The sequence below is a fragment of the Hylobates moloch genome, unplaced genomic scaffold (genome assembly GCF_009828535.3).
Source record: "Hylobates moloch isolate HMO894 unplaced genomic scaffold, HMol_V3 SCAFFOLD_8, whole genome shotgun sequence".
In the NCBI taxonomy this organism is placed as follows: domain Eukaryota; kingdom Metazoa; phylum Chordata; class Mammalia; order Primates; family Hylobatidae; genus Hylobates; species Hylobates moloch.
Window position 1 is genome coordinate 35,403,885 of NW_026652283.1, and position 18,195 is coordinate 35,422,079.

At 46.3% G+C, this 18,195-nt stretch overlaps 1 protein-coding gene and 1 pseudogene across 8 annotated transcripts in view; both read right to left on the reverse strand.

Moving 5' to 3' along the window:
- Nucleotides 1-18,195, reverse strand: part of CSMD2 (CUB and Sushi multiple domains 2) — a 701,208-nt gene that overhangs the window by 55,969 nt on the left and 627,044 nt on the right. For 5 of the 8 annotated variants that reach the window (XM_032160162.2, XM_032160160.2, XM_032160155.2 and 2 more), the window contains 7 exons: nucleotides 16,477-16,542; nucleotides 14,182-14,343; nucleotides 12,614-12,726; nucleotides 10,768-10,855; nucleotides 9,119-9,257; nucleotides 8,771-8,983; nucleotides 68-728 (listed from right to left, as the gene is read on the reverse strand). In XM_032160162.2, coding sequence (XP_032016053.1) covers nucleotides 8,824-8,983; nucleotides 9,119-9,257; nucleotides 10,768-10,855; nucleotides 12,614-12,726; nucleotides 14,182-14,343; nucleotides 16,477-16,542 — 728 coding nt within the window. In that variant the 3' untranslated portion in view covers nucleotides 68-728; nucleotides 8,771-8,823. Of the gene's footprint in view, nucleotides 1-67; nucleotides 729-3,319; nucleotides 5,870-8,770; nucleotides 8,984-9,118; nucleotides 9,258-10,767; nucleotides 10,856-12,613; nucleotides 12,727-14,181; nucleotides 14,344-16,476; nucleotides 16,543-18,195 lie in introns of those variants that run through there. The other 3 variants (XM_032160157.2, XM_032160159.2, XM_032160156.2) reach the window with 3 other exon arrangements.
- LOC116472911 (proteasome subunit alpha type-3-like) lies at nucleotides 938-1,783 on the reverse strand (annotated as a pseudogene).

Consider the following 18,195-nt stretch of genomic DNA (forward strand, 5'->3'; position numbering starts at 1 on the left):
TTAAAACTGGGGGCCAGGCACGGTGGCTCACGCCTGTAATCCCAGCACTTTGGGAGGGTGAGGCGGGCGGATCACCTAAGGTTAGGAGTTCAAGACCAGCCTGGCCAACATGGTGAAACCCCGTCTCTACAAAAAAATACAAAAATTAGCCAGGCATGGTGGCGTGTGCCTGTAATCCCAGCTACTCTGGTGGCTGAGGCAGGAGAATCGCTTGAACCCGGGAGGCGGAGGCTGCAGTGGGCCGAGATTGTGCCACTGCACTCTAGCCTGGGTGACAGAGAGAGACTGTGTCTCAAAAAAAACAAAAACAAAAAACTGGGAATATTGGTCTAAATCAGGTTATTGAGGTGACAGGGGGGGCAGTTGGAGCCAAGGTACAGTGCAAAAGTGAAGGGTAGTGGGAGTCAGAAAACTGAAGGTAGTCTGGCTGAATTTTCCACCTCAAATGATGACTGCTAACAAATGCATAGTGCATTTAAGAAAGGATAGGCTCCTAGCTCTTGCTAGTTCTCTCCTCTTCTTCCTCACCACTCCTCTCATGACTGCCTTGCCAGCATGACCCTCCTCCATTTGACCTTTCTCTGCTATGGAGTTTCTACTGCCTAAGCCCACCTGCCCTTAGATGGCGGTCCTCAGATCCTGAGCTCCTCGGTCCAAGCCAAACTCCAACCTTGAGGGGAGCAACTTCTTTGTCCCCAGGTTCTTGGTCTGAGCTGATGTGGCCTCCACTATAAATTAAAAAAAATTTATTGTGGTAAAATATATATAACATAAAATTGATCATCTTAACCATTGTTAAGTGGCATCAAGTACATTAAGTATATTCACATAATTGTGCAATCTCCAGAACTTTTTTTCTCCCTTTTCACAATACAGACATCTAATGAGAATTGGTTAGTGAGTGTGTATAATCTACAGGGGGCTAAATGTCACCTGGGACTGTAGCAGAAATTTAAAATAGAATAGATGCTGGAGGAAATGTTATATATTGTCATCATCTGATTCATCTTCTTCCTTCAAAGATTCCTTGGCATGTTTCTCTTCTTCTTCCCTTATATCTTTTGGAATAATTTCACGTCTTCTTCCTTTAGTTAATTCACCAACCCTGCTGAGTTCTAATTTAAAAGATCTATTCTTAACTTCATCATATACTATGTAAATATTTTTGCAACTTCTTAACAATAACATGGCAGGTCATTTTTTTCACCTGAAGCTTTTCTATTTTTTATCTTTGCAGCGTCCCTGGCTTTGCCAAGGGTACAGCCCCAATAACCATATGAAACATCTTGCAGAATTGTGCCCTGTCGTTCACGCTGTAAGACCTTACTGTAAAACTACAGCCAAAAGGTCTAACAGCACTGCAGGGTGTATATGCATGGCAACTATGTCTGCAAGATGTTTTTGTGGAATGGTATATAGCCAAAGCTAGATCTAAAGTTGGAAGCTTCTTGTCTTGTTACATCTGCCAAAGAAGGGGCATCTGTCAACAAACCTGCTACCACCATTCCAACATGCCAATCAATATTAAAAAGTCTTTTGTTGGAGCCTTCTTCATAAAGTTTAGGGAGACTCCCTTTTCTACCCCAAAGCCACCACCATCTTTACATCTGAGTCCAGTGGCTGTACTACTATTTTCCACAGGCTTCATAGCATATTCAACTCAAAACACTCTTCCATCGGGAGAGAATGTAGAGGCTGACAAGTCGTACCTGGTGTCAGTTGAGCTCTTTGTTTTAAAACCAGTAGAACGTGTAGGGCTTCCAGGCCTCCAGAAACTTTTCATCTTATAAAACTGAAACTTTATACTAATTAAACAGTAACTCCCCATCCCTTCCTCCCCCTAGTCCCTGGCAACCACCATTGTACTTTCTGTATGAATTTGATGACTCGAGGTAGCTTGTATAAATAGAATCACACAGTATCTGGTTTTTGTGTGTGTGTGTGTGTGTGTGTGTGTGTGTGTGTGTGTGACTGGCTTATTTCACTTAGCATAACATCCTCAAGGTTCATCCATGTTGCAGTAGGGGTCAGAGTTTCCTTCTTTTTTAAGGCTGAATAATATTCCATTGTACATATGCACCACATTTTGTTTATCCATTCATCTGTTGATGGACATTTGGGTTCCTTCTACTTTTTGGCATTTGTTAATAAATGCTGCTATGAACATATCTTTTTGTGACCCTGCTTTCAACTCTTTTGGGTATATAATCAGAAGTGGAACTGCTAGACAATATGGTAATTCTATTTCTGATGTTTTGAGAAATCGCCATACTGTTTTCCATAGTGACTGCACCATCTTACATTCCCACCAATGGGGCACAAGGGTTCCAATTTCTCCACATCCTCACCAACACTTTTTATCTTTTGATAGTAGCCATTCTAATGGGTGTGAGGTGGCATCTCATTGTGGCTTTATTTCCCTAATGATTAGTAATTTTGAGCATTTTTTCATGTGCTTGTTAGCCATTTGTATATTTTCCTTGGAGAAATGACTGTTCAAGCCTTTCATAAGAGTTCTTTATAGATTCTCAATATTAACCCCTTATCAGATATATGATGTGCAATATCTTCTCCCATTCTATAGCTTGACTTTTCACTCTGTTGATTGTATCTTTTGATATACAGAAGTTGTGAATTTTAATGCAGTCCAGTTTATCTGTTTTTTCTTTTGTTGCCTATACGTTTGATGTCATATGCAGGAGATCACTGCCAAATCTAATGTCATGAAGCTTTCCACCTATGTTTTCTTTTTTCTTTTTTTTTTTTTTTAGACGGAGTCGCTCTGTCACCCAGGCTGGAGTGCAGTGGCGCGATCTCGGCTCACTGCAGGCTCTGTCCCCCCGGGGTTCACGCCATTCTCCTGCCTCAGCCTCCCGAGTAGCTGGGACTACAGGCACCTGCCATCTTGCCTGGCTAATTTTTGTATTTTTAGTAGAGACGGGGTTTCACTGTGTTAGCCAGGATGGTCTCGATCTCCTGACCTCGTGATCTGCCCACCTCGGCCTCCCAAAGTGCTGGGATTACAGGCGTGAGCCACCGCGCCCGGCCCCACCTATGTTTTCTTGTAAGCATTTTATAATTTTAGGTCTTATGTTTAGATCTTTGATCCATTTTGAGTTCACTTTTTTTATGTGGGGTATGCACTATCGTTTTTGCTCGGAGTTTCCAACATGTAGCAGTGATAACACAATGCAGTTAAGAAACGGAGTCCCATATTTCTACCCTTGGATTTTAGGGGAAAATACGTCTTTCATTCCCTTTCCCAACAAACACTTGCCCCAGTCATGAAAGAGGCCATAAAAATGTAAGAAAATCAATGCAAAAATTTATATTTTATTTGAATTCAAAAAATTTAAAATTGCTTTCAAATTCAGGAAAGTACCATAATGCAGGACCCCAGGGGGAAGCCTCATATACAGAGACAGATAAATTAAATGTATATACTGCAGACAAGCCAAGAAGGTGTGTAGATTACATATTTACAGCACTTGATGTTTTCTGAAAACCGTATTTATACATTTTATTACATTTACAAAAAAGGCTTCCACTACCGTTTACCTACAATAATGAAAAAAAATTTACACCTTTTTCTTTTTTGGTACTGTACAAACTTTGTATAATAAAAATATATCTCTGTACAAAAGATTTTTTTTGTTTTTGTTTTACTTTTTTTTTTTTCCTCATGGGATGGTGATGGGTATATGGCGTAGATGGTGGGTGAAGGGCCTCATCTGCCCTGTTCCCTTCCAAGCCTCTGGAGGTGGAGAGAAATGCCAGGGGTGCAGAGGGTGATGCCCAGCAGAGTGCTGGATGCCCCACCAGCAGGTGCTCCTCAAGCATCTCATGGAACTTTACAAGGAGACGCAGGGGAGGGGTGGGGGGTGGGAATAGGCGTCCGCTGGGTGGTCTGAGAGGGACATAAGAAGGGGGAAGGGAGCAGTCGAAGGAGAGGAGTGTAAGGGGGAAGGGAGCATAGGAAATTGGGAGGGGAGCTTCCTGCACTTGTTTCCAGCCAAGGAAAGAGATGAGAGTGTGAGTGTGTCTGGATTGGCCCTCTCCCTCCAGGCCCAGGGGTGCCGTGTCCCAGAGGTGGTGTGGCCAGGGGTAGGCTCCCGCCTCTGTCAGCCTCCATTGTGTCTGCTGGAAATGGACGCCTCTCACTTTACTCCGGCCACTCTTAACATCAGTCAGATCTTCTAATTGTTCCAATCTAGAATTTGCTGAAGGACCAGGTGTCGCTGTCCCTCTGCTCCCGCACGTTTCTATTTGTTATTTCAATATGTGACATGAATCTCTGAGGCTAGCATGTCACACGTGTACAGGGGCTTAAGCTTGTGGGGGCCTTCCCGAGGACAGAGAAAGTGGCCCTAAATGCTGTACTTTGATTCCTAAACTCATGAACTTCCCAATAATGCTCATGGAATTCATGAATGACCCAAGCATAATATCGCTGTCAAAATAAATCAAACCCACTTGCAAGGAGCTGGAGAGAGTGTGACTTTCAGCCACTCCATTGTTTTGATTCAGGACCTGCCAGGTCTTTTGCTGGCTATGGTCAGCGGCTGCTGGGAGCCAAGGAGTCAGCACCAACCGCAGGAGGCCTGGGGAGTTGAATCCTTGCCCCGAGGCTGCCTACGCGGAGACAGCAGAGCCCAGATAGGACACACAGGTGTCTTGCCTGGCTTTCCAGACCTGGCCACAGTGCTACTGTAGAGATTCATCGGCTCCTCCCTTCGTAGCTGCCCCTTCTAGAACAGGGTTTCTGGCAGCTGGTGTAGCGGACTTTGGGGCAGACTGATCTGGGTTTGCATTCTGACTCCACACTTCCTAACTCTGTCTTTACCTTTCCAGGCTTCTGTTTTCTCATCTGTCAAAGGGGAATAACAAATCCTACGTTTTGGTGTCATTGTGCAGACTAGAAATACTACAGGTAAAGTGTCAGGCACAGAGAATAACGCCAGTACATGATAGCCATTGTTTTTTGGGTACTGGGGAAGGCTTGCTCCCCTGTTCTCTCAAGGACCCTGCTGCTGCCTCCAGACTTGGCATCCTGTCTGGACCACAGACTTGTCTTCTCTTCTCTTTGTCAGTTGACAGCCAGACTCGACCTTGGGCTCCCGGCCAGACTCCTGCCCTACCCTCCCCGGCTCTCCCTTCTTTCCCAGTGCTTCCCAGGACCCAGACGACTTTTTAATCCACAATAAAATCGTGTTTGAAAAAATAAAGAAACTGATTTTCAATCTATTTCCGAAGACTTTTTTCCTGCTCTTGGGGTAATCCTTGCTGCCGCTGTGCAGATGGGGCCATTCATCAGCAGACAGCTGGTTTCTGCACGCTGACCGGGTTTCTGCATGCTGACCACACGATGGGATGTGTCCTACTGTTACAGTCACCGAGTCACCGTGTCCTCACACATGGGATGGGCGGGGGGCATATTGTTTTGAAAGCTGACCGTACCTCCCCCTCTTCATCTCTTCTCTGTGTGTGAGGAACAGGGCATGAAGCATCCTTCATGTGCACTTCTAGTTTGAAGCCTTTATGGTCTCTTCCATAGGACGTGAATGAAGGAGAGGTGTGTGTGTTTGTGTGTGATCAGGCCCATACACACACACACACACACACACATACACACACAGATCCACAAGTTGCTTTGCTATTTTAAATCCATAAACTTTCTTCCTCCGTCTGCAGCCCCTCTTCCTTTTCTGCCGTTTCAGGACACGGCGGGAGTCCTCTCCAGGGTGACTGGCATAGATGGTGGCAGGGCGAGGGCCTGAGTCCCAGCAGTAGCAGACACAGGCAGAGAGACGAACGAAGATGGGCACCGGGCACTGTGCTCAGGGGAGCCTACTTCCTGCCCCCTGGGGAACTGGGAACAAACAGATCACACCTGAGTTTGCAAAGAAAAAAGAGGCAGTGGGAGGGGAGGGGCCGGGAGCAGAGGAGGAAAAGCAAAGCAGCAAAGAAAAGAAGGCACAAGCGGGAAAGAGATGAATCGCCTCAATTTGCACTTTGATTTTTAATCTTCCCAGGTTGGGGATGGGGGTAGGTAGGGAATACGTGCAGCAGAACATGTATTTTTCTGTCTTTTTCCCTTGCAGGGCCAACTTCGCCATTAGACCTGGAGGCCCAGTGCTTGGGGGCCACCATACTTTTAGGAACCCAGGAAAACATTCTAATTTTAGTTTCTTTCAAAATCAGATGAAAAAAAAAATGACTAGGATCATAATGGATCTGTAACAAACAATCCAGGCTGGATTATATTCATTTCTGTAGTGACACAGTTGTGAAATCTCATTTTTAATACTTTTTTTTAATGGAGGAAGCCCTGTTCCCCCGCCCTGTTACCCACTGACTGCACAGGCCTCGCTACTTCCCTAGTAGGGTGTTTATTTTAATTTCAGCTTTTCTCCTTGGCATTATTTAAAAAAAAATTACCATCTAGTCACTCATTTGCAGTGTGTGTGTCTGTTCAGGGTGGCTCTTGCTTTCTTTGTGCTCCGGCTGTGGGCAGAAGTGGTCAGAGGGGCCCTGCTGGAGACTTGTGGGCTAGGCAGAGGGTTCAGAGCCTACTGGCAAGGGGCCAATGCTGAGGGCTGGCCAGATGTGGAGCCACCAACCCCAGCCGACCCGGAGGTGACAGCATGGCACACACCAGCACCTGGAACCCAGCAGAACTCAGGTGTGGAGCAAGAGTGAGTGTGTGGAGGTCAGCGGCATTCTTGTTTATTTCTTACACTGTTCAATAATTCATGCAGTGAATCAGATTCATCACTGATCATCTCCAAGCCCCGATTTACATCATTAGAGGGGATTTTTCTTTTTCTCTTTTGCCTTCTATTGATAAGAGTTCTGAGAAGGAAAAAGTAAAGATTGGGCATACAGATGAAACTTGAGGAGTAATTTTGGCATGCTAAAACAATCCCACTGGAATAAGGGGGATCCCTTATTTAAATGTTTGTTTTGGAGAGATGTAAAAAGATGGGGAAAAGCTCTTTCCATAAATTGTTTGTATTCAGGAGCTGCATCTGCTGCATCCCTGACTCGCTCACCATCTGGGACTCAGGCTGAAACTGAAATCCTCCAGCAGTTGTGAGGCGGAAAGGGAGTGACGCACGTCAGGGGCTGGGCAGTGATGACATTGGCTGCTCTTGTAACCCCCTCGGCAGGAACTGTCCCCACCATCCCCGTTGGTGGCCTTCGCAGGCCCCCTCATAAAAGCCTGTTTCCTCGCTGCACTGCCATTTGTGTGTGGCTGGGAATATCCGCCACGTGAGCTGCCATGCACAGGAGCATGGGAAGGGAGCGTGACACTAGCCCTGGGTTTGGCTGGTGGCCCACTTGGCGGATTTTCTACTGCCCTCACTGGGAATCCCTACCTGGCTGGCTCTGTGACTCTTCTCCCCAGAGTCCTTCAGCACAGGACCTGAGAGGGGGCACCTGCCTATCCCCAGAAAGCAGGATGTGTGGGAGAAGACAGTTCTCAGGGGGGTGCAGCTTGGACATCATGTTGGGGCAACTCCTGAAGGGTCCCAGGTCCCAGAGGTGAGAGTGTCATCGAAGGACACAGTGAGGAAGAGGCAGTGCCTTTTAGATTCATCAGTTCCTTCCCAGTGGGCCTGTCAGATGCATGCCTGTGTGCGTGTGTGCATATGTGTGTGTGTGTGCATGACCATGTACACATGCGGGTGTGTCTGCCCCTCTGTCCATATCTTGGGGGGCTCCTCCCCTCTGTTGTGCCCAATGTGATGCGGAATTTTGTAAGTTAACCTGCCTAGGCCATGGTGCTCATTTGATGGGTCAAACACCAATCTGGATTTTGCTGTGAAGGTATCTTTTCAGGTAAAATTAACTTTGAAATCAGTAGACTTTGAGTCTCCATAATGTGTGTGGGCCTCGTTCAATCAGCTGAAGGCCTTAAGAAAAAGACTGAGGTGCTTCGAAGAGGAAGGAATTCCGTCTCTGACTGCTTTCGGACTCAAGATGACAGCATCAACTCCTGCTGGAATTTCTAGCCTGCTGGCCTGCCCTGTAGATTTCCACCTTGCCAGCCAATTCTTTAGATGAGTCTCTCTCTCTAAATATATATTATTTATATTTCTATCTCTATATAACATTTATATATAGCTCTACGGAGATGCATATCTATATATAGATGGATAGGTATGGATATATCTTGATATAGGGGTATATGTATTGCGTTTATAATGTATGAATGTGTATATATATATATACACAATATACCTATATACACAGATATATGTGCATCTCTGTATAGCTCTACAGAGCTCCAGGGCTTGACTTCGACCCAGAGGACGTATATAAACAGTTGGTTCTGTTTCTCTAGAGAGAAAGACTAATACATGCCGATGTTCTGCCAAGCCCAGGGGTGTGGAGCACAGTTTCTGGAGCCAGTTGGCCTGGGATTGGATTTTGACCCCACCCCTTCTGAGCTGTGTGACCTTGCTCAAGTATTAACTGAGTATAATACTTGAGTATAACTCTAGTATAATGTCTATGCAGCTCAGTTTTCTCATCTGTAATGGAGCTCCCAGTAGCTTCTACCTCACAGGGGGTGCAGGGATTCAATATGTTAGATCCACAAAGGGCCTGGTTCAGTGCCTGATACACAATGATGCTCGGTGCACAGCTCTCCTTTTACTGGGTGTGTCCGTGTGGCGTGTGCGACTCCGTTGGGTGGAGCCCCTGGCACCCACAGGTCCCTGTCTGTGCTTGTCACCGCCTGTCTTCCTCCCACGCCCCTGCTCACCTGCTGCTGGAGGCGGGGCTCTCGGTGGCGGTGGTGGCAGCCAGGCCAGGTGGCTATACCGCTGTGCACACTGTGCTCACTGTGAACTCGGCCTCGCTGGCCATGATGTCTGTGGGCTGGATGTTGCGGTCGTACATCGGGTTCTCAAACGTGGCCCGAACATTGGTGTTCTCGTGGCCAGCGTAGCCATTGAAAGGAACTTTGGGTCTTCTCCTGGCGATAAAAGAGGAAGTGACCATGGCATGAAAACAGCGACACAGAGAGGCTTAGGGGTCTGGTGCGGGGGGCGCTGGAGGGACAGAGGGAGGACCCGCCTGATGCCCGCCCTGCCTCCTTCCTGCATGGTACCTGTGCTTGTAGAGATAGAGCACGAAGCCCGCAATGATGAGGGCGATGAAAGGCACCAGGATCGCGGCTGCCACTGAGCTGCTGTTGGAAGCAAAGTGGCGGCCAATGGACTCGGGGTCTGACTCCAGCAGCCTGAGGTCTGTAAAGTCCCAAAGCAGAAAAGTCAAGTCACAGAGACACAGTTTGAGGCTCTGTTGGCTACCCTCCCCGACGACACACTCTTGGGAAGCAGGGCTGCCACTCAGGGTGCTCCTCACTCCTGCTCAGCACGGGAGGCAGGTGTGCCCAGGGCTGCCTGCCTGCCTCTACGTGTGCACTCAGTCCTAGGGGGCAGGGTCCGGCATGCATCTGCCTTGTGCCGCTCAGATGGCACCCAGAGGACCATCCGCAGAGGAGCCTGAAACCATGGCTCAACAGAAACTCTTACAAGGGTGCAGCCCTTTAGAAACCTCTAAAGTTCTTTTGGCTGTAGCAGCCTTTTATCAGATGAAACCTTACAGGGACACCAAAATGTAAGACAGATGAAGGCGAAACTGTTCTGGCTGAAGCCGAAGCACCTCCTTCTGGAAGGCTGCCTCTTCTCCTTCCTTGCCCTCCCCCTGCAGACTGGGAAGGCTCAGAAGAACACAAGTAAACACTGTGGCCCCCGTAGCTACCCTGCTAACTGAGGGGCTGGGGCTCTAAGAGGGGACAGGATGTCTGCTGTGGAGCCAAGAACAAAAACTGTGATTTTCTAAGGCCTTTGCAGTGTGCCTGGCTGTCTTGGAGTAGGTGAAAGGTGCTATGTGGGAGACAGTGGTCTCAGTCCATGCAGCTCATAAGGGCAGAGCTGGGGCAACTCCGGGGGAGGATCAGTGTGGGTGGGAAAGGTGGGGGCAGACCGTGGCTCAGTCCAGAGAAGCTTTCAGGAGCTCGGAGCCAGAGGACGTGCTGTGGACCGCCTTGGCAGGCAAGGGCCCTGGCAACGGGAGGTGTCAGTGCCTGGGGTACAGAGAGGCTCTCACACACCCGAGGCTGCCTCCTGTTTCCCCGTCCCCTGCTTCTGAGAAACCAGACCCTCCCCCCATCAGAATCTGAGGCTGGGCACCCTGAGGCTCTGGGCCAGGACCAGGCTCCAAGGTGTGCATGTTTGCATGGATGACAGGAAGCATGCTAGGTACAGGCCAGGGAAGGACCAGGGAGGGAAGTGGCCTTGACGCTCAGTTTTCTCATCTGCAAAATGGGCACAAAACCAGTCTTCTAGGGCTGGGCTAGGGCAGAAACGACATCACAGTCAAGGCACCCTGAGAGCTCTAAGACACTCCACAGTGTCGTTGTTCGTTGAGGCAGGGGTGACACCCAGGGCTGGCTGGAGGGTGTGGCTGAGGGCTGTATCTAAGGGCCAATGTCCCTGGAGTTGGGGGCTCTCCTCTCCAGGTCTGAGCAGGGAACTTTGTCAAAGGTTGAGTGGGTTATGCACATGTGTTTGCTTTTGGAGAGATATTCCATGGCTTTTGTCGGAATCTCAAAAGGCGTCCCTGATCCCAAAGAGGCCAAAGCACCCCCGCCTCAGACTGTTCAACTTCCCCAGTCCTCTACCTGACCATGGCACACACGGTTTCTCTCCCACCCACCCAGGCCCACACTTCTGGGGGACAAGCACTAGTTACCCAGTCTTTGAAAGCCGAACTGCCCAAAGCCTTGGCCCTTGACGGAGCCTTGGTAGATGAAGGTGCCTCCAGAGGATTCTGATGAGACCTGTGATGGTGGGGAGCACAGAGAGCAGGTGGGAGGCTGCTGGAAGGATCTAGAACTCCTCTCTCATCGTACACGCTGCCCAGCAGGTCAGAGTCACCCACTGACCTGCTGCTCCGACACACAGGGTTTGTTCTCTGCCCACACCCAGGCAAGGGCGGGTGTGACCAGGGAGCCCAGGGTGGGGCAGGGGCACCAGCTACATGTATGAGGTAGGAGGAAGATTTTATTTTCTACTGGTCAAATCACTTAATCTGTCTGTGCCTCAGATTCTCATGTGCAAAATGAGACTAGTAACAGTACCTATGTCATACAGTGGCTGTAAGGATTGAGTTAAGAGAGATGAAACTCTTCAGAACACTTAATTTATAGGCCTTAGATGCGTGGTAGCTGTTATTACTGTGATGAAAAACCGCCTTTTGGTGCATTATGGAACACACAGAACCATGGTGAAAATGTCTCTTGCAGATTAAAGGTATTGGAGAGTTCGTCACAGTTCTAAGAGCTATTAATTTTTTACGGGGCGTAGCTGGGGACATAACTCCTGCCACTGATGCTCATGTGACAGATGCAGACCCCCAAATGTGCAGTCTGGGGCCGCAGCAGCTGAGGGCATGCTGTGAGGACGTCTGTGCTCCTGGGCACTCCCAGCCTATGCTCCATGGCTAGGAGCAGCCTCTGTCTGCCCTCCCCAGCTGTCCCCGCAAACACACCTCGCTGGTATCGAAAGGCTCCATGCTTGTCTGGTGTCCTAGGCAGTAGCTCCAGTTGTTACTGGTCCTCTGGATCCCCATCCTCATCTTCCCCTGGCTTGCACTGCTAGCTCCATGTCCCAACTTTGACCCTCCTGGATGGTGGAGTCTATTGTTCCTGCACAGCTTTTGGGCCACGATGATTGAAGCTGGCCCATACTTGGATTATGAAGGGGACCTACAGATACCCTTGGGCCTATCAAGGAACTATCTGTATGTGCCAGCCCCTGGAGAAGCCACTTGGTTCTCCTGATGTGTTTATAAAGCAAAGTCAACTGTGCCACAGTCCTCTGCCAGCTGGTCCTGTCCATGAGAATGCACTGTGACTCCCTAGCTCTCTGCTACTCTGGTCTACCATGACCTCTCGCTTCATTCTATCCTTTCTCTTCTAGCTCCAGCAATCCAACACAGAGACGTGGAGGACGTGGTAGGGGATGCTGTGCTCAACTCCACTATGTGTGAAAGAGGAAGGTATGGCCGGAGAAATGTCACTGGAGACCCAGCTTCCACCTCAAGAAAGCCCTAGAATAGAATGTCTTTTCCACAAGGGAATGCAAGAAAGTCCTATCCCTCTGCCATGTCCTGTTCTCTCAAGTTGTGCTAAATCACTCACAATCTGCATCCTCGAGTGTGAGCAGAAGTTCAATGTAGTCATGTCAGACTCACTGCCTTCTTCCAGCTCCCACCCATCACATCAATACCTTCAACTAGTCTGAATTCCCCCTGCCCCCAACCTCCATCCCTGGCTTTCTGTTCAAACAACAGAACTTACTCCAACTCTCCTGAATGTGGTGAACCTCTGGACTCTGGGTCTTCTGTCTTTTCAAATCCTTTCCTTTGTCTATTTCATTAGCAGATGAGGACTCTCTTGCTGCTCCTAGGCAGTGCCCCACAGAAAACCTCCTCCCAAGTTTCCAGATTGATCCTAGGAGTTTGCACACCCTTTTGTCCTCCTCTTCCCTGCCAGTGATCTGGGAATGAGGGGAGGAGGTGAGTTTGCTGAACTTACATGGCCATCTAAAGCCCAGTGATCATCTTTGAACTTATTCACAAAGATCTCCACAGGCCCTGTAATCTGGTACACCTGGAGTAGGAGATGAAAATCTTCTTTCTTGTAAGTTCCTGGGAAATAAAGGTCAGGGGTTACACATGAAAGATCCGGGAAAATTTCAAAACTCAAATTTGTGTGTTTGTGGGTGTAAGTTTCTGGATGGAATTTCATGTGTAGATGTTGATATAAACATTCCCCACATCCCTTTAAGTCATTAAGTGTAGTGTTGAGTGTGGGTTTGTGTAGGCTGAACGTGGTTATATGCAAGATTAATATATGCATATGTATGTTAATAATTGGATTACCAGGTTGAGGTTGTGATCCTATTGACACAGGCATGTGTGAGAATACGAGTTTGTCTTTTAATCTGTCCACTAATGCATAGATAGTTCAATGGGTGCAATAGTTCATGAGGGCCTGGGCATGCGAGCATGTGAACGTGTCTATTATCATGTGTGAAATGAGCAAATGTCATCCTGCAGTTGCGTAGGTGTGTGCACGTATGAATGCGTAGATAGGATTGTATGTGGGGTTGTGCGTTAATATGTTCATTCACTCACATTTGCTTATCTATTCATCTATTCAATAAACACTTATTTTCTAAGGTACTTACTTTTTCTGATTATAGAAAGATTGAAAATTGGGAAAATTTTAGAAAATGCTGAGATGCATGAAGAAAAAATGATCTCTCCTGATCTTACTAAGGAATAACCACGTTACTGTAAATAATTCCAGTTTTCCTTCTTATGAATGTAATGTTTTCCTTTAAAACACTGGAGTCATATTTTAAATACATTATAATGAATGCATTTCCCTCAACACTGGCATAATATTTCATCTAGTAGATATACTATCATTAAAATGCCCATTTCTCTATTTTGGGGAAATTTTCTAGTTCCAGTTTTTATATACTACAAATGGCCTTGTAATGGAAACAGACTTTATTCATAAATGTTTGACTCCCTCCATATCTTCTTATGATAAAAATTGTTAGAAATGTAATTAATGGGTCCAATCATTTTCAAGGATCTTGATACAAATCGCCAATTTTTTCCCAGAACGGTACCATTTTCGAATTTGGCCTTCATGGCTGAACCTGACCTGCACTAAGGGTTATCATTTAAAAACACTCTGAGTTGATGGTGTACGTGGAAAATGACATTTTGAGTTTACTTTTTTTTTGATGATTGCTGAAAAATATTTTTTCTTTTGTTTGTTGACTGATTGTACTTTGGATCCTGGGACGTCTCTGCCCCTATTTTTGGTTCAGTTTAGGGATATCAGTCTTTTCTTTTTGCTTATAAGAGTTCTTTATATATTCAAGTTATTAATATTTGCCATTTAAATGTTTCCCTTTGGTCCATGGTGCTTTATCATGTAAAGATGAATAGACACTTCCTCTTCCCTGACCAACAGACAAGTCTGAGCCTTGCATGACAGTATGATGCAATGCCATTAGGCTCATCCTTGCCAAGGGTGTGTGCCCATCCATCCTCCCGGCTTCCATAGAGGGTCCTGCTCCTTACCAGCCAAGTGCAGCTCCACGCCACTGTGGTCAATCATGGTGGCATTGACCTTGCTGTTGGCAACTTGGAAGCCAGTCACTCTGAGCATGGCTGGCTGCTTCTTCCCCTGGTATTCATAGGCCCCTTTCCACAGGGAATTCTTGGCAAAAACATCCCCAGGAACTAGAGGAATTGAGAAATAGATGTGAGAGGGACTTTGTGTGTGCTGCCAGAACTGGGGTGACCTGATGACTGATCCCAGCCCACTCACTGGAATTGTTTCCTTTCCCCAATGTCTACCATGTGAGCAGGGCGGTAGAATGCTCTGGCCTCTTCTCCTCTTGTGTCTCAGAGTGGATGGATAGAGGGAACTGATAAATATCCACTCCCATGTTCATCGCAGCATCATTCACAATGGCCAAGATAGGGAAACAACCCAAGTGTCCGTGAATGAATGAACAAATAAAGAAAAGGGTATACATACATACACTATGGAATACTAGACAGCTTTTAAAAAGAAGGAAATTCTTAGTTTGCGGCAACAGGTAGGAACTGGAGGACATTATGTTAAGTGGAATAAGCCAGGCACACAAAGACAAATATCGTATGATCTCACTTACATATGGAATCCAAAAAAGTTGAACTCATTGGAGTAGAGAGTAGAATGATGTTTACAGAGGCTGGGGCAGAGTGGAGGGTAATGGGGAGATGGTCAAAGGGTACAAAGTTTCCATTAGACTGGAGATATAAGTTTTGGTGATCTACTGCATGGCATAGTGACTATAGTTAATAAGAATGTATTGTACATTTTAAAATTGCTGAAAGACTAGTTTTTTTGTTGAGATAGAGTTTTGCTATTGTTGCCCAGGCTGGAGTGCAATAGTGTGATCTTGGCTCACTGCAACCTCCACCTCCCGGGTTCAAGCAATTCTCCTGCCTTAGCCTCCGAAGTAGCTGGGATTACAGGCATGAGCCACCATGCCCGGCTAATTTTGTATTTTTAGTAGAGATGAGGTTTCACCACGTTGGTCACGCAGGTCTCGAACTCCTGACCTCAGGTGATCCGCCCACCTCGGCCTCCCAAAGTGGTGGGATTACAGGTGTGAGCCACCACACCCAGCCAAAAGAGTAGACTTTAAATGTTCTCATCACAAAAAAATGATAACTAGGTGAGATGATGGGTATGTTAATTAGCTTGATTTATTTATTCCATAATGTTTACATATGGAATAACATCACGTTGTACCCTATAAATATATGTTTATTATTTGTCAATTAAAATTAAAATATTTAAAAAGATATACAGAGAGAACTAGAAAGGAGTGAGAGAAGAAGGGAGGAGAAAAGGAAAGGTGTTTAAAAGATGGAGAAACGGAAGAGGGGAGAAGAGAGAGAAAGCTGACATGTCAGTATAGCATGGTGAATCGGAACATGGGCAAACGAAGTCAGACAGACCCAGAGTCTAATCTTAGCTCTGTCACTTAGCAGTTGTCTGATCATGTGCAAAAGCCTTAACTTTCTCCCTGTATAGGCTATGCCTGCATCCCATCTACCTTATCAGGGTTATTCTATCGGTTAAATGACTGATGTTATAAATTGTATGTTACATGGTGTTGCATGTGTAAAAGCACCTAATCAGTGATAGCCACTAAAATTGTCATTTATCCTTGTAATCATTCTCTTTGGCAATTATTATGATCTTTATTTTACTAAAGCTTAAGAGGTGAGCTCATTTGTCCAAGGACACAGCTGGTCAGTGACCAAAATGGTACTCAAATTGAGTTTCTGATGCCAAATCTAGCCTCGTGTCCTGCATGATACACATACTAACGTGGTAAATAAAAGTAGAAGGTTCATAAAAGGATGTGATAGTCTCTAAGAATTTGGCATTGGTCAGGCCACATCTGCAGTCTGTGTTCAGTTCTGGATGTGATACTTGGAAAGACCCCAGACCGATCTTAAACTGTAACCATTTCCGGGAAGCTCCCTGGGCATGACCTGGGTCAATGTGTTTGTATGACCACACACTGGCCAGTCCTATGCCAGGAGGGGCTGTAGTAATCAACAGTTCCAGAGCTTCCAGTTGGAAGGCGCTGGCTCTTTCTTCCAGATGAAGTTTCTGCTTCCTTCAGGCTCACTTTCTTCTGAAGTCTGCCTGGGCTGGGGAGGTGGGTAGGGAAAGCCATCCAGATTTATAGATAGTTTTTATGCCCTTCCTCTAGGCACTCAGCAGCTCTCGGCAACTCGTGTTTTCTGGCTAACTGTGTGAAAAAAGTAACACCAGTTTCTTGAGCCAATGATCTGGACCATACATACTCAAGGCTTGGGTGAGCGGTGGCTCCCGGGCAGGGTTGATGGGTTTCCCACTGGGCCGGACCTCTGCTGGGGAAAAAGAGTGGGAGAAAACAGGTTCAGCTTCTGGTTCATACTCTGTTGGAAAAATAATGGCCACCTGTCTGATGTTAGGTCAATGGGTTCTTTGAGATCTTGCTTTCGACTTATTTTTTTTTAGACCAGGAGGTGGACTACTTCGGTGGTCTAATGATGCTATGGATCCCTCTCAGAATAAAAAATACAAAGAATTATAAAGGAAGTCCATTTTATTAGTTGGAGTTCTTACAATATTAGGCAAGACATTAGGGTATAGTGGTATATATGATTCTTTATTACTGCATTAAATAACGGGATCTAGCAGTGAGTCAAGAAATAACCATAATCTTGAAGTAGTCAGGAACCTGAACAATATTCATGATATTGGTAGCAACTGGAATATATATGAAAGTCTTTTCAATTTCCACTGGTGACAAAGTCACAGGTGCTGACACTCCTAAGGGTTGTTGTCTACATTCCAAATTAAAGGAGATGCTACATTTCAGTAAGAAGTAAAGGAAAAAAAGGTGTATATTTTCCCATTCAAGTGCACAGACTCCCTGAATGCCCTCATTGAAAACTTTGGGGAGGCTGAGGCAGGAGAATGATGTGAACCCGGGAGGCAGAGCTTGCAGTGAGCCAAGATCACGCCACTGCACTCCAGCCTGGGCGACAGAGTGAGACTCTGTCTCAAAAAAAAAAAAAAAAAAGTCCTGCCCTCGACTGTGCTTTCCTTCCAGATGCCTCGCATGAAGGAGGAACTTCTACCCATCAACGGTGAGCTCCGTGAGCCCTGGTGGGGGTTGCAGAGGAGTGCCTTCCTCCCTTGGAATGATGAGATTAAGACCAAGAAGCCCTCACAGGCAAAGCAAAGGCAAAAGCTTTGGGCCTGAGCCAGACAGCCAAGGTTCAGGTCCCAGCAGTGCCACTGAATGACTGCGTGACCTTGACTAGTAACTTCACCACTCAGTCTTTGCCTCCTCACTTGAAACATGGAAAAAACTGAAACATACCTCACAGGTCTATGCTGAATAAATGAGGTTATGAACAGGAAAGTCATGGTCAGTAAGTATTAATGTCTTTTCTTCTTTTGCAGAGAAACAATAGAAAATCTGCCTTGTCGCCATTAAGGGCAGACTCCCCACTGTCTGCCTTGGCGGGGAGCACAGCTTTAGCAAATCTCCTTCAACACCGGAGGTCAGCCTATGCCTCAGTATACAGAATGCTGTGGAGAAAGTTTCTGCAGTGACTCAATGCAAGTGTACTTCTGAACAGAATGCTTTATCGTCTTAGGTTTCATAAGATGAATGGAGCAAAGAAGGAGAAAGCATCTTATGTGTGAGGTACTGTGACAGGCACTTCTTCATTTACTCCTGCTCCTGAAACTCTGAAGTAGAGATGATTGTCCCCATTTTACAGCAGAGGAACTTTTTGAGAGGCAGAGGAACTTTTTGAGAGGCAGAGAAATGAAAGGGCTTGCTCAAGATCATACAGTAAGGGGTTAAATTCAGCTGCCTCTAAAACATTACATATTTTAAAATAAAAGTAGCTATAATAATAGATTAAAATATTTAAGAATAAATGTAACCAAACAAATGCAAGACTTGTACACTGAAAAATATAAAGCATCACTGCAAGAAATTAATTATCTAAATAAATGGAAAG